Genomic DNA, 15,597 nt, shown 5'->3' on the forward strand with positions numbered 1-15,597 from the left:
CTCACGGCTGGGCGAGCGGGGCCTCTCCTGTCCCCTCCCCGTTCGTGGAAGCAGGGAGATGGTTGCGCCAAGTTGGGAAGCGCCCGCCCAGAAACTCAGAGAAACTGAGGCCCGGCCGGGTCCCCAAGCCGGGTAGCCCAGGACACCTGCGCCCGAGCACACCCGCCGCGTGGCTCCCTACCCCGCGCGTGGGGCGCTCACGTGACCACGCCTGGGCGGAGCCCGGCGGGTGGGGATCACCTGAACAAGGGAGTCACGTGAGCGGGGCGGGGGAGGGGGCGGTGCCGGGCGGCGGTCACGTGACGCGGTTCCGGGGCCGCCGCCGCAGCCGCCGCCGAGCCCAGCCGAGCCGCGCGCCCCTCGGGCTCTCACTCCGCTCCCGCTCTCCTCGCGCTCCGCTCCGCCTCCACCCTGGCGGCGCGACTATGTCCCGGGCGCGGCCCCCGGCAGCCGCTCGCCGCTAGTCCCGCGCCTGCCGCGCAGCCCGGGCCCGGGGCGATGGGGGCCGCCGCCGCCGGCCGGAGCGCCCACCTGGGGCCCGCGCCCGCCGGTCGCCCGCTGGGCTCCCTGCTCGTGCTGCAGCTGCTGCTGCTCGTCTGCGCCCCGGGGGCCGCCAGGGCCGAGGGCGCCGAGTTTCCCGAGCTGTGCAGGTGGGTGGCCCGCCCGGGCGCAGGCTTCGCTCGTGGTGTCCCCGGTGCACAGCGGGGCTGGGTGGGGGGCGGGGGCGCTTGGGGGAAAGGACTGGGGTCCCGGAGTCGCTTCTAGTCCCAGCTTGGGTTCCCCGCCTCCCGGGATGGAAAGTTGCCCGCGTGGTGGTGAAGGCAGAGACACCGAAGGAGGGGAGGGGACGCGCGCGCGCGCGCACGGGCGGGGGCGCGGTGGGGGGGGGGTGCGCGGGTCGCGCGGCGTCCTGGCGCTGGCCCGGGGGCTGCTGCCTGGCCACTTGTGGCTGTCACGAAGTCCTGAGTTGCTTTGTGTGCGAGCGGCGGCTGCCGCGCGACCCGTCCGGGTGACACGCTGCGGAAACCCTCACGCCCAGCGCTCGCCCTCTCGCAGCGGCGCGCCTGCGAAAGTTGGAGGACGCAGGAACTACAGCTTTGCTTTGTTCCCACTCCACGTTTCCTCCAAGTTCCACCGGCGAGGCTCGCCGAGGCCCCTGAGCGTGAGAAGGCTCACCCGCACAGATGGCCTTGGCGGCGGGGTTTTGGTTTCATTTACTGATCGAGTTCCTCCCTGTGGGTTTTCCAGTTTTTCTTTAAGGAGAATTTCCACAGAAAGTGGGGTTTTTGTTTTTTTTTGTTCGAGGAATTTGGGGTGGTCATTCTGTGTTGGCTTTCAGGACTTCACCCCTCGCTTCTCTGAGCCTAACTTCCTGTCTGGTGGCTCACATGATGTCATTGTCTCATGTGGATCATTCTCGTGGAGTCTTGCTCTGGGGACCATGATTGTACAGTCGCTGGTCCCATCCAGAGCTTTTAGTTTCCTGCGAGGGCGAGGAATCCTGGGGCTGAGGGACTGCCTATGCCGAGAATTTTCTTCCCAACCTTTGGACTATTTAGGATAATGGAAAATTAAGCTTAAAAAAAAAAACCCAACTTTGGTATAAAGGAAGCAGGATGGAAAGTTCAGTAAGACTCGTGAGCAGTCCACAGTCCCTCCTGGCACTAGCAGAATACTGCTCAGAATAACGTGAAGTTGTGCCCAACTTGAGCTGAACTTGGAGTTGGTGGTGAGCTTAGGGGAGTCCTTCTTCTTCCCCTTGTATCAGACATGGTTTTATTAGCGCTCCCCCTCCCATTCAGAACTTACAGAAATTATTACGCCGAAGCGAGTAAGCCCGAGCTCACAGAAGAAAATCTTTGGAAACACCCATGCTCTTTCTTTTCCCTCTTTGTAGGGGGGAGGGCTGCGGGAGGGAGACTCCACTGCTCTTGGTTTGCAGGCCAGTTAGCTGCCCCCAGATGCACAGTTAGCTACTAAGGCCTGCAGTTTGCACAAGGTCCAGCGGCAGCTGCCGACATGGTGAGAAGTTTCGGAGTAATGGCTGCTGCGGCCAACCTTATCATTCAGAAATTCACCCAGTTGGGCTGGCGATGTTCACGTCCTGCGCTTGTGAGCGAATTGGAATTTATTTGTTAACAGTTAAGGTTAAAGTTGACCTCCAGGGCAGACCCATACTGTGTGACTCGTGTGGGGGAGGGTGTCTTACTTTTGCTTTAGTTAAGCCACGGCAGCAGCAGCAGCAGCAGCAGCAGCAGCAGCGGCCTGGACCTGCCGCATTCCTCATTAACCTCATCTCCAGGCGGAACCGGGCCCTGGGTTTGGTAAAAAGTGGCCTTTGAAGCTTTAAATACTTCTCCCCATTGTCATGTAGGTGGGCATCACTTAGCACGTGCTGAAGCGCTCTGAAAGGAGAAACGCTAGTGTGACAAACTGGGACATGTGTGCCCCCTCCTCCGGCCTGAAGGTATCTCTCGGGTTGGTGTGTTTGCTTGTGCTCGGGACAGCACACCCCCGTCGGGTCAGAGGGCTCCCACACATCTCCCCGTTGTCCATTCCTGCTCTGCGGCTTCGCACGGGGGCCTTTCCACAGCCGTGTTCATCGCTACTTTCCACCCACTACCTGCCACGTGAGAGGTTTTTCCCGTGTGTTCCTGTTTTAAATGGATAACTTGGCCTCGATACCTGTTCAAACATTTTTTGGGGTGTGTGTGTGTGTGTGTCAAAAAGCTGTATTTTTGGAGATAATGCTGGCTCAAAGTCCCTTAGCTCGAGCACACATTCGAAGAGTGGGAATGTGAGCTGATCATTTTTTTGGAAAAAAAAAAAAAAATCCCGGATGAAAAGTTCTCAGAGACGTCACTGAAGCAGACGTGTCAGGCTGCTGCCTCAGTCCGTTCCTGGGCGTCCATTTGGCTGAAATGTAAACGGCTCACCCCTGTCGTCAGCGGGAGTGGGGAAAGTCAGCTTCGCAAGTGTCACCATTTGTTCGGGCTGCTTTATCTACGGCGGCGGCCCTGGTGTACGCACGGTGCGCGCCAGATGCTTGTCCGTCGGTCGTTTTCCATCGGCATCATCTCAGTCAGTGCGGTTTGGTGCCCAGGGCGGTCCGCAGAAACCCCTCATCCAGGCCGCAGGTTTGGGGTGCCCGGATACTGCCCAGCTTTAACTAGAGTCCAAACAGTAACTCCTCATCGCTTCCCAAACATGGAGCTGGAGTCCTGGGGGGCATAGCCTTGCCTCTAGAATCCTAGAGGGGCTTTTCCTCTGCAGTCCCTTAGGACCAGCCGCAGGGAAGCCCGGGTCTGCTGCAGGGGCCCCCCGGTGGGGGCAGACCTTTGGGGTGAGCAGCAGCCCTGACCACTGCTGGGGCAAGGGGGCTGGACGGGGGTGCGGTGCCTGGCACCGGCAGTCGCTGGGAGGAACGGATCCAGCAGCAGCTTGAACTACACTCACGTCCGTGGGGAGCACGGGCCGCTGCTAGCTCTGCACGGGAGAGCAGGGGAGACCCAGGCACGTTTCCCAAAGTGCATCTGGCTCCGCGTGGCACTTATTTAAAGCGCTTGTTCCTTGGAGCAGCTCGGTTCTATCTCCTAGGCGTCACGAGGACTGTGCCAGGTGGGCGCTGTGCGTGGAGGAGGCGGGTGATTCTTACCCACTCAGCTCTTTCTTGGGAGGTGGCGCGCCAGTGGAAAGAACTTGTTTCCCTGAGGCCAGCGTGACCGGCCGCGGGGCTGGCACAGCACGGAGGTCTCAAGGCCGGAGCACCATTGTGCTGGTGAGGAGGAATGTCAGTGTCCCTGGGCCAGGGCGAGGGACAGGAGAGCCGCAGGGGCAGAGGCCAGGCTGTGTGCAGAGTCACCACAAGTGACCCCAGTGCCCTGCTTGACTCATTGCTGGGTGATGGGCACTTTCTAAAATACTGTCTCACACACACAAAGGGTTCTCGCTTCCACCCTTTATGTAGGTGTTAACATCCTTAATGAGTGAGGCTTAGCAGTTTGTACTAGTTATAAAACAATGCATTGGGCTGGCTTGATTTAAGTAGTTCAGTACTTTACAATTTATTCAGAGCAAGTTCCTCCCCCCCTTCCCCCAATTGTTTGGGTATAAATCCTGGAACTTTTTATTACATCGAGGACAAGAGGATAATGAAGCCAGCTGGGGGTTGAGGTTGGTTTAGTTGCTGTCTCTGGATTTTTTTTTTCCCCCCAGCAATTTTTTTTTTCCAGAGGAACAATGCTTATATGCTTAATTTGGGCCACATGTTAAACTTGGCCCCCATCCATTTGTGTGTGTACATTTCTTGCAACAATAAGTGTGTAGAAGTCCAGGACTGTTAATTACGGATACATTAGACCACATGCATTCATTCTTAGAACCACCTCCTGACCAGATCCCAGGCAGCGAGTTCCTGATTGGGCTTCGCCTCTCTTACCGGCGTTTCACAGAGGAATCTTCGAAAGCTGGGGTTGAGAAAAATGATGCGGATGTTCTCATCCGTGTTTTGATCTTGGCATATAAGGACCGAGTGGTGCAGGGCAGAGAGGGTTCAACAAGGTCCCAGGACTGGGGCGAGCAGCAGAAAGGAGGTAGTCCCTTCGCAGGTGCTGTTCTGCTCTTCCTTCTCGGTGCCGCCCGTGCCCCCGCTGGTCCTGAGTGGGGTGTGGCGAGGTGGAGGTGGCTCAGACTGGGCATGCTCACGGGTCCTTTGTGGTCTCACAGCCGACTGCTGACCAGTGAGGGACAGAGGCCTGAGTCTGTGCTGAGTGTCTCCTCGCCCTTAGTCCTGGCAAGGTGGCACAGGCTTCCTTGACTCTGCACGTTGTTGTGAAGCCTTTCTGACGCCCAGGGGGGAACTGGGAGGGGCCGGAGCCGGAACGGACACACCTCCGGTGGAATGCCACACTGGGATCCCAGAAGATCGCGTTGCCCTTGGCCTTGGCTGCCCTTGTGGGGGAAGGAGCTGCCACGAACACCCTCCTCCCTTGTTTTTGTTAACTTGAAATAATGTCATCTTAGTTTTGATTTTTGTTTTTGATCCAAGAGTAACCTACATGTTACTTGCTTTTGGCTCTTACGAATAAAGCTGTTGTGAATATTTGTGTACCAGATTTTGTGTGGACATGTGCCTTCCTTTTTGGGGGGGGCGAGGGGAGGAAAGGAGCGTTTAACTTGATGGGAGCCGTCAAACTGTGTTCAGAAGTGGTTGTCCATTTTGCATTCCCACCAGCAGTCTGCGAGGGATCCATATGTCCCTCATCTGCCAACACTTGATGCTATCAGTCTTCGTAATTGTAGCCTTTCTTAGGGGTTCGCCGTGGCGTCTCTGTGTGGTTTTAATTTTCATATCCCTGCTGACTCAGGATGTTGAGTATTTTTTTTCTTACATTTATTGTGATGCCTGACGGTGCTGAACATTGTTCACGAGGCATATTGGCTGTTTGGACGCCTTTTGTAGTGTCTGTTAAAAACAGTGTTTGGCCCTGCATCCTTTAAAATTTTTTTAGGGAGGGGGGTCACCTTACTGGGTTTTAAGAATTCTTTTTTTTTAAAATATTTTATTTATTTATTTTTAAAGAGGGAAGGGAGGGAGAGAGAGAGAGAAACACCAATGTGCAGTTGCTGGGGGCTGTGGCCTGCAACCCAGGCATGTGCCCTGACTGGGAATCAAACCTGCGACACTTTGGTTCGCAGCCCGTACTTAATCCACTGAGCTATGCCAGCCAGGGCAGTTTTAAGAATTCTTTATGTATTCTGGGTACATGCCCTTTTTAGGTATATGTAATGAGTATTTTTTCCCCATCTTTGGCTTTCCCCCTTTCATTTTCTTAATATATTCTTTGGAAAAAATATATATAAATTTCGATATACTCCATTTGATGTTTTTTTTAATGGTTTGTGCTTTTTGTAGCCTAAGACGTGTTTGCCAATCCCGAGGTTCCCCAGCCTCAGCACTGTTAACACTTGGGCTAGACGAGTCTTTGCGGTGGAGGCCGCCCTGTGCACAGGGTGGGGTGTTGAGAAGCACTCCTGGCTTATGCCCGCTGGGTGCCGGGAGTACCCTCCCCCCGCCCCCAAACTCCAGCTGTAACAAGCAAAAATGGCTTCACAGTTTCCAAGGCCTGCTGGGCCGGGCAACAAAATCACCTCCAGCTGAGAGTCACGGACGGACTGGACGGTCCAGTGGGTTTTTCTCCTGTGATTCTTTCTAGAAGTTTTATCATTTCAACTTTCCGTTTAGCCCTAGCATCAATTTTTTTTGAGTTAATTTTTCTGTACGAGGTGAGGAAAGGGTGCATTTTTTTTTCGTGAATACATCTAGTTCTGTTTACTCATATTTTCTGTAGGGTGCTCGCAGCTGCTGTTCCCAAGGGTGACTGGGCGGTAAATTTCTTGGCTGTGCTGTTCTTGGCTGGCTTGGGTATCAAGCATGTGTTTGCTTTGTGGGGAGAGCCGGGTAGGTTTTCGTGTTTCACAGGCTGTGCAGCAGTTTTAGGATGGGATCGACATTTTCTCTTCCTGAAATTTCGGTGGAACTCCCCAGTGCGGCTCTGTGGAGGTGGAGTGCGGGGGTGGTGTGGGGGGGGTGTGGATTCTAGTTCCAGTTTTATCTGCTTTAGCCATTCAGGTTGTGTCTGCCTTGTCTCGAGCCAATTTCTGCAGTCTGTGTCTTCCTAGAAAATTTGTGGCTGTAATTATGTGTTCACATGCAAATATGTAGCATGCTCCTTTTATACTTTTGAAAGTACTTTTCACATCTGTAGGCACATTTTAAAAATTCCTGATCTTTATTGATACATTTTTCCCCTTCCTAGTCATATTTACTAAAGAGTCGCTTACCTTTTGTAATCTGGACAAAAGAACCAGGATTTTGTTTGGTTCCCCATCTCTATCCCCATTTCTTTCTGGTTTTATTAATTCCCACACTCTGTTACTGATGGCTATGTGCTGGGGTTTTGTTTTTTTTTTCCCTAGTTTGAGATGAATTTAAAACTGTGCTTCTTTGTTCTGAGGACCCTACCACTCCTGGGTTTTGATACACAGTTTTTTATTCCTTCAGTTCTAAGTGTTTCCTTCTTGGACCCAGAAGTTCTAACTGCTTCAACTTCCTGGGCTAGTCACTAGCTTCTGAGAGCATGTTCCCCCAGGTAAATGGATTTTCCCCCCACTGCGGTCCTCCGTTATTGTGGTAGAATTGACTGACGTTTCTTTCCCCTGTGGCCTAGCACCTGGTCAAGTGGAGGGCGTCCTGTGTGTTTGGAAAGACGCTCTCTCTCTGGGTCAGAGTTTCCAGTTTCCCTTACAGTGCCGCCCGGCCTGCCCTAGCGTGTTCTTTGTCCTGCTCTGTCCGTGTCACCTACTCGGCATCCAGCTGCCGCTCTGGACCGCACCCCAGAGAGTGTCTCGGGTCCCGTCCCCCAGCTCAGCGGGTCTCCTGTGCCCCAGCTCTTCAGCCTCTCTGTTGCGTTTTTATTTTTTTGTTTCACGAGGTTTCCCCCAGGGGATGTGCGTTCACCGCTGCGCTTCTTTCCTCATGGGCGGCCCTCGGCGACGCAGTGACGGCCTGCTCTGGTCACTCTGGTCACTCTGGTCGTCCTCACCCCGTGGGCCCAGGTTCCATGTGGGCAGCTGCGGTCTGGCGTTTCGGGGTGCTGCTGCCCCCGGGGCCACTCCTCCTGGCCCCGAGCTGCCTGTCCTTGAGCAGCGGCTGTGGGGGATCACGTGGCAGCAGCTGCTGGAGCTTGGCTTGACGCCGTTTTTGAGGAGGCCCGGGGTGGGCAGGGCGTTCCTCTGGCTGGCGGCTCTGTGGCTGGCTTTCGAGTCCTAGGTGCTTTTCCGCCCTCCCCATGACGACCCCCAGCCTGTCGCTGCCCGGAGACAGCTGCTGGGCCCCTGGCGATGGCGGTGGGCGGGGCACAGGGTGCTCTGGCTGCAGCTGCAGCGGGAGTGTGTGGCTGTGCCGCTCACTCCTCTCCTCGGGACCTCAGTCCCTTTCTCCAGAGCTGGCGAGGGGCGGGGGGGGGGGCCTGACTCGGGACGTTGCTGTCCTGGGTTTGCAGGCACACTCTTCCCTTCACTCGTTGTGGGGCCTCAGGCGAGTTGGTGGTCCTCGGGGGTCTCAGTTTCCTTCTGTGTGCGGTCACGCTGTCCGGGTGGGTAGGAGAGCTGGAGCGCTGTTCGGTGGCTGGCCCAGCTTTTCAGCGTTCGTGAGTGGTGAGGGTGGCAGAGACCGCTTTTTCTTTGTAAACAGGGGGGCGGGCTGCTGTGTTAGCTCAGAGACACTTTTCGCTTGTCACTCCGGACCCCAGGTTCCCATCAGGGCCGGGGGGCTTCTGCCTCAACCAGAGAGCGTTTCTTTTGTATCTGGTTTATGCCCCGGTGCCCCACGTAAGAACCCTCTGGAGGAAGCAGCGCTTCTATCATGTAAGAAAGTTTGAAACCCACGGGATGGTGCGATTCTCAGGCTTCGTTTTGCATCCAGAGGTCTGTGGTTTCGAGGTATGCGTCCTCCAGGATTCCTGCAGTTGCGAGTAGCAGAAAGCCCAGCTCCAATTCCCTCCAACAAGGAGGAGCTTGAGGATGGGAGGTGTGGGGTTTGGGCGAGCGCCAGGTGCCATATGTCGGGCGGCCTGGGGCCCTTCCCTGCCGTTTTCTTGGCCTTGTCCTCCTTCCTGTTGTGGCTGCTGCAGTTCTGTCGGAGTCGAGAAGCCCCAGCCGGCTTCTGCCCGGGCCTCAGTGGTCAGAAGGGGCTCCCGCCCTCCCCGGTCCTCGCCGGGTGGGAGCAGGGGCTGAGAATGTGGCCAGTGGGGTGTCTGAAGTCCGCTGCCCCGCACGGCAGCCGTATGCCGCAGGCCCCGGGCTGGAGGAGGTGCCCGGAGCTTCGCACCCCGCTCCCCAGCGTGCGCTAGGCAGCTCCGAGGCAGGTTCCCAAAATCCTCCATGCTGGGGAAGCCCTAGGCCCTCCAGGTCCCCTGAAGCTTGCCCTTCAGATCAGCTGGCAACCTCTGGTGGCATTTTCCTTTTCCTTGTGTGCTTTTAGATCCCCCGGGCCAGGGTGCGTGGGATGGGGTGGGGGGGAGGGGGGCAGCTTCCCCAGGCCAGGAAGCAGATTCCTACACATCCTTGTCTTTCTGCTCCTCGGGGCCAGGGAGAGTTGGGGGAGGCAGAGAGGGTGAGTCTCCGTCTCCGATTCGTTCTGGCGCACAGAGGGAGCAGGGACAGATCGAGGAACGTGGGAACGGTGCAAAGTGGCTTTGGAAATGCGGTCGCCTGTGGGCGTGCTGGGAGGGACGAGTAGGAGCTGCCTCCCAAGCAGAGCCTGGCACGCGCTGTCTGTGCGAGGCGTGCACACGCGTGGAGGGCTCCGTCGGGAGCGGGACTGCTGGGGTTCGGCCGTGCACGAGAGTAATTTTTTATGCCATTCGTAGGTTGTCTCTACTCTAACCCAGTTAGACATTGTACTCTAAACCACTCAGACATTCCGAAACACTGTTTTCTGTTGAAAACAGCACCGCCCCGCCCCGCCCCGGCAACCCCAGCTGCTCACCCCTGGCCTTTGAACAGAAACCCAAACCACCGGCGTGGAAGTGCCGGAGATGTGGGTTCCTAGAAGTGACGAGGGTGCCGCGCACTGAGTCACCCTTGGGCCCCTCCGGGGCCCCGCCCCCTGCCATCCGCTGTGGGCGACTTACCACAGACGACGTGAGAAACCAGCAGGCTCGCTCCTCTGTCTCTTTACAGGTGGCCCCGGAGGAGGCAGTGGGGTCCACGGCTTTGGTCGACGTTCTGGGCGTGCGGGGCGGCTCTGTGTGGGGTGCACCACGGTCCCCAGGCCTTGCAGCAGGGACCAGGAAGGACGGGAGGGTGTGGACGATGCCTCCGACTGGGGAAGGGTGCTCTGGCAGGGGGCACCACTGACACGCTCGGGGAATGGCGGGGGGGCCACTGGGGCTGGTGGGGCGGGAGTGACCCTGAGGACCCCAAGGACCCCGAGGAGGGCGGGAGGAGCCGGGCTGGGCCCCGAAGCCCGTCGCCGTGGCTCTGGCTCCCATTCCGAGGGTGGAGGGAACCTGGAGGAGGACTGGGAGCCGAGGAGGAGAGACACAGGGTGGGGGCGGCCGGGGTCTCTGACAGACCTGGTGGGGGGAGACCACGGCGGGGCGGGCTGGACTGCGTCCTGGCCGTGGGCGTGGTGGGGAAGGGTCCCCTTCCAGGTGTTCCGGAGGCGAGGCTGGCACGATTTGGGGGCAGTTGGCCACGGGGGGGGGGTGAGGAGCCGGAGGAGAGACTTGCCCGGGGCCGTGGGGAGAACAGAACGCTGCTGTTTCCCGAGGGGGAAGGGCTGCGGCAGCGGGTGCCTGGAGGCAAGCGAAGGGGTTCGGCCTGGCCGTGTTGCTGTCCAGACGCCTCCTAGACACCCAGGTGGGGGGCTCGGGTGGCAGGTGGGTGTCAGGCAGCACCAGGGGCTGGGGACAGCGTGTGGGAGCTGCGGACCCCTGGGTGTGGTCTCCGAGGGGCGGCAGGAGCCAGCGGGGGAGGCCCCAAGGGGCTGCCCAGGAGGAGCAGGGGACCCTGACGGCCTGGAGGAGGAACCTGATCGGACATGTCTTGCTGAGCACCCCGCAGCCCAGAGACCCAGCACTGACCCGTGGCCTGTTTGCGGAGGTCTTCCGTGACAATGACCCCCGTCTCGTGGGTTGAAAGCGGGGTTGGATTTGAGGGAGGGTGGTGGGGCAGGACGTGGAGACGGCAGGTCTGGGCCACTCTTCCGGGGGGTTGGCTGTGACCGGGGTCAGAGAAGGGGGTGGTCGCCGTGCCTGGACAAGGGGTCGCGGGGGGGAGTGCCGCACCCGTGGGAGAGCTCCCGGGAGAGAAGAGCGGCCCCAGGGAGGGTGGGTGCAGGAGGAAACTGCCTGTGGGCGCCAGCCCAGTGCTGGGGCCAGGAGGACACAGGGCAGGGCAGGGCCGGGCCGGGGGCCGTGACCGGGGGGAAGGCAAACACGGCGGCAGGTGGAGGTGCGGAAGTGTCTGGCTCAGGCCCTCGGTGCACCGGGGCTGCCAGTCTCCCCTGAGGGCAGCAGTGTGGTGCACGGCCGCTTTTCTCCACGAGTCACGTTTACGTCGGCGAGCAGCAGTGTTCGCGGACCGTTCCCTGAGTGTGCAGGGCGTGGAGTTCGTTTGCTCAGCACACATTCCCATTCTTAAAACCTCTCAGGATTAGGGGAGACACTGCTCTTCTGCTCGGGGTGCCTGACTCAGCACCTGGGGGTGTGCTCGTGTGTGTGTGTGTGTGTGTGTGTGTGTGTGTGTGTCTTTTCCCAGCTGGGTATCAGGTGTTGCTGAACCCCAGGGGCCGGTCTGACCCCTGACCCCAGCCTCTGCAAAGCAGAGACATGTCGTGGGTCCCCTTCTCGCCGCAGTGAAGAGCTGGCCCCTTCCCGGGAGCTAGGAAGACCTGCCTCCCCTCCTGGCAGGTGGGCAGGCTCTGAAGGAAGGACTGCATCCGGGAGGGGTTCCTGGGTCACGGGCGACGCCCAGCCCAGGTCAGGGGCTGAGCGCTAAGGCTGGGTTGGCTTTCAGGGCAGTCAGATTCAGATTCAGACATCGTGTAATTAAGGAGGTTCCGCCCAGAACCCAGCCCTCCCTTATTCATGGGAGGGACCAAGTCTGAGAACACCCCGGTAGTTACACTGATTTTGGAGTTCCACCCTCACAGAGCAGGGTCTGGGGTGGACATCCTTCCCAGCTCGGTGCAGGAGCGGGGGCAGGCCGGGCCTTCTCGTGAGCTTTTTGTCCTGCAGGGGCACTGGCCTGGGTGCTGTGAAGTCTGCCCCGCACCTCCCCCTGCAGCAAGAGCCCCTGAGGAAGAGCCACGCTGTCCTCCCCCCCCCCGCCAGCAGTTGTAGGTCCAGCAGGTCTCTGTTCTGGTGGCGGCTGGGACAGGCTCGGGGCAGTTCCAAAGTGCTGTCGTGTCCTGAGTGATTCCAGGAGGTGGCTGGTGTGTGTTTGTGTGTGTGTGTGTGTCCTGAACCCCGAGGCAGCTGGGGTGTGTGTGTGTGTCCTGAACCCCGAGGTTGCTTGGGGGGGTGGGCGTGTGTGTGTGTGTCTGTCCTGAACCCCGAGGCGGCTGGTGTGTGTGTGTGTGTGTGTCCTGAACCCTGAGGTTGCTGCAGGGGATGTGTGTGTGTGTGTCTGTCCTGAGCCCCGAGGTGGCGGGGCGGGGGTGTGTCCTGAGCCTCAGCGCTCCCCTGCCTCTGCGCTGAGCTCCACCAGCTCCGTGGAGTTGGCCCAGGACAAGGCCCCGTCCCCTCCTTTTGCTCCAGTTCCTTGCCGGTGTCGCCTGACATTCCTTCAGGAGGCCCCAGGACAGTCACCTGTTTCTGTCAACTTAATTTTTAGCAGTCTGCAGCCTCCGGTTGGTCTGGATGAAGCCTTCCATCACAGTCGCTCAGACGCCGTGCGTTCCCCGTCTCGACTTCCCTGGCAGTGGCCTTTTGGGGTGACTCAGTTTTGTAGAGCACCGGGGCTCGGAGGAGTGATGGGTGACTCACCCAGTTGGGCGGGCGGGCGGGGCGTGGCTGGGTCTGTGGGCTCGTCTGTCCGTGGCCACGCCCTTTCCGGGTGACACACGCACGTCCCTCTGTTCCATGAGGCTCCGTTAGTCACACTCACGCGGCTTCGAAACACTTCGCTGGCCGCGGTTGCCCGCCCCCTGGGGCCCAGGTTTGGGTGCCGACCCTCCTCGCTGACGGGCTTCCTCCTGCGCCCCGGCCCCGTGGGACCACCAGGGAGGCCCAGAGACCCTCTGGCGCGTCTCACCTTTCTTTTCTTTCTTTCTTTTTCTCTTGCAGGTCCCATATCTTTCCCACAGCTTTGTGGGTTTGTTAGAATAGGAAGTGAAGTACTTCCTGCATGAGCTTTGGCCTGGCGCTGTCAAGGGCGGCGACCCCGGCCTTCAGATCAGGGTGCCCTCATCAGGATCCCCAAACCGGATCCTTCTCTCTCTCGGTGTCAGCCGGCAGTGGGAGCGGGCGGGGGCGGGCGAGGGCAGGGGGGCGGGGGGCGGCTTCTGCTGCCTTTGCCCATTTTGGAAACCCCACCTCCCTCTGCACCCTCCTTTCCCCCTGCCCCTCCCCCCCTCCTCTTCCCCTTTCTGGTTGGAGAGGCTAAGCTTTTCGAAGGGCACTGGGCTGGATGTATGAGCTGAGAAACTCTCTGATCGTGATCAGGGACAGCGGTGTGCCAAACGACTTCCTGAGTGTTCTGTTTGAGGGCTTGGAGGCGGGCCAGCGCGGGGAAGGCTTTTGAAGTTCGGACTGGAGAGAGTTTGCATTCCCCCCCCCCCCCATGGTAGATTCCCTGCTCCCTCCAGATCCGGAAAACCAGCCCTCCCTTCGGCCAGCGACCACGCTGCGTTTGCGGTGTGCATTTTTTTTTTTTTAAGGGAGCCAAATTACAGATGTACGCATGCTTATTAATTTTACTGGTGATTCCATCGTGCCTCGCTCCTGCTTTATATACCAATAATTGTAGGCCCGTAATAGGATGTTTAACAGCTACGTGACCATGCCCGAGACCTCGAGACTCCCCGGGAATCAGGGACTGGCGTGTTTCAAAACCCCAGGGCTGCGCATACCCTCCCCCAGCCCCCCCCCGCCCTCCCTCCCCCGAGGCCAGGGGCAGAGCACGAGCTCCTGTGGCCTGGAAGGAATCCAGGTTTCCAAGATATTTTTCTTTCAAGGGCTGGGTATACCATACATTTCATAATTGAGTTTTATGTACTTCACTTGAGATGTTCGCTGGTTTTAAAGTGAAAGAACCCCCTCCGTCCCCCCCCCCACCACCACTGTCCTTTACAAGGCATGGCAGTTTCCCAGGTGTCCAGGGGTGACATTTGTGAAAACTTGGGAGGCGTCACGGTAAGACACCAGTGTCACACGCCTCAGAAATATTGTCCCGTTGTACCTCTCTGGCTTTTTCTTTCGAATTTTCCCTGTCTTGGGGGGCAGACACCCCTCCCCCAGTGGCGATGGCTCTGCGTTGCTCCTGGGCATCTTTCTGAGCCCCGGGCGGTCGTGCCGGCCAGCTGGGACCCTGACTTCGGCGCTGCCCCCCGGGCCGGTCTGGTCCCGGCCGGGACGGGTTCCAAACATGGCGGCGTTTGCCGGAGCAGCGCGGGCCGCGCCGGCCGCCTTCCTGTCTCGGGGCCGGCTGACAGTGCGCTGCTTGTGTGCTGCCCTCTCCCTGGGAGGCTGCCAGCGCCCTTCAGGAGATTATGAAATTCAAACCGAACGAGGTTAAAATGGAGCCTCTGTGCCGCGGAGCGGACGCGGGCTGAGCGCCGCCGTCCACGGCAGCGGCTTCGCAGAGGCCGTGGGGACCCCGTCGGGGCCGACGGGCTGCAGCTTTCTCCCAGGGAAGGACGCCGCGCCTGGGGCGCTCAGCGTGCACGGTGGAATTGATGGGCTGTGTCTGTCCGGGGCGTGTTTCAGCCACGCAGGCCACTTGAAAAGTCCGAGATCTCTTCAAGTGATTTGCCTTGGGTGTGACTTCTCTAACCACCCCCTCTTCCCCGCCACACTGGGCCTCATGGTGGGTGGACTGTGTGGGCCGTTTCTGAGTTACTGACCCTGCTCACTCCCGGACGCTTCCTGCTGGGTCTGCGGAGGGCAGTGCTCTGTGCACTAAGCAGTGTTGTTCGAGGAGCGTGAACCTGGGGTGAGAACAGTGTAGACGTGTTTCTTCTCCTCCTCCCCGGTGGAGTCCCCGCCAGCTTGGCTGCAGAGCGAGGCCAGTGCAGCTGCTGGGGAGGGAACTGCTAGCCCTTCCTGGGAAACCAGTTGGGTGAGGGAAGAGAGAGAGATGGCAGAAGTCCGCCCCCGGCGTTTGGTGTGACCCGAACTGTGCGAGAGACAGAGCCCAGCTGGACGGGGCGGGGCGGCGGGGAGGGCGGCGGAAGTGTGGCCCTGGGGAAGAGCTTGGGCTGGGGCAGGTGTGCCACCTGCGGACCGGCGTGCCCCGCGCAGCCTGGACCTCGGGTTCTCAGCGCTGACTCGGGGGGCTGCCCTCAGGTGGACCGTCTCTCTCCGGAAGCCTTTGTGCTATATACCGAAGCCGCCGTTGCAGCGGCGTTGGTTGTCACAAGATGGAAACTCTAAAGTTTCAAGGACCGTCTCGCCAGGTTCAGCGTTGTCATTGAAAGTAAATGTTTCTGAAAAGTGAAAGAAGCTTTCAAGCATTTGTCCCCGGGGCCCAGGCTGCCGGACTGATGGTTCCTGGCCTTGTCACTGCCCAGCTGTGTGACGGTGGGCTGGGCTCCGAGGCTGGGGGACTGGGGAGCTGAGGGCGCTGCCCAGAAGGTGTGAGCCCCCGGAGGGGCACGGCGGTGCGTTTGCAGGCCCGCCCCCGGCCAGGCTTCCTTCGCCCTGTCCCTCCTCCTCCCTCCGGCAGTCGGTGCTCGGTGCCTGCCCAGCACTCTCCCGGGGTGGGGTGGGGGGGGGGCGCTTCCTGTCCTGAGTGGCCGTGCAGCACAGTGGGGTCCCTGAGGGGGTCTGGCCTTGTGTGGTGGGAGAGGCCAGCAGGGTGGTGTCGGAG

At 59.3% G+C, this 15,597-nt stretch overlaps 1 protein-coding gene across 1 annotated transcript in view; it reads left to right on the top strand.

The window, feature by feature from the left end:
* Positions 1-293: 293 nt before the first annotated feature.
* The window catches only part of IGF2R (insulin like growth factor 2 receptor), a 97,159-nt gene continuing 81,855 nt past the window's right edge, over positions 294-15,597 (top strand). The window contains exon 1 of the mRNA XM_045842623.1: positions 294-650. Within this exon, the coding sequence (XP_045698579.1) occupies positions 499-650 (152 nt within the window). The 5' untranslated portion in view covers positions 294-498. The remainder of the gene's footprint in view (positions 651-15,597) is intronic.

The sequence above is a fragment of the Phyllostomus hastatus genome, unplaced genomic scaffold (assembly GCF_019186645.2).
Source record: "Phyllostomus hastatus isolate PE091 unplaced genomic scaffold, TTU_PhHast_1.1 phas_contig_40, whole genome shotgun sequence".
In the NCBI taxonomy this organism is placed as follows: domain Eukaryota; kingdom Metazoa; phylum Chordata; class Mammalia; order Chiroptera; family Phyllostomidae; genus Phyllostomus; species Phyllostomus hastatus.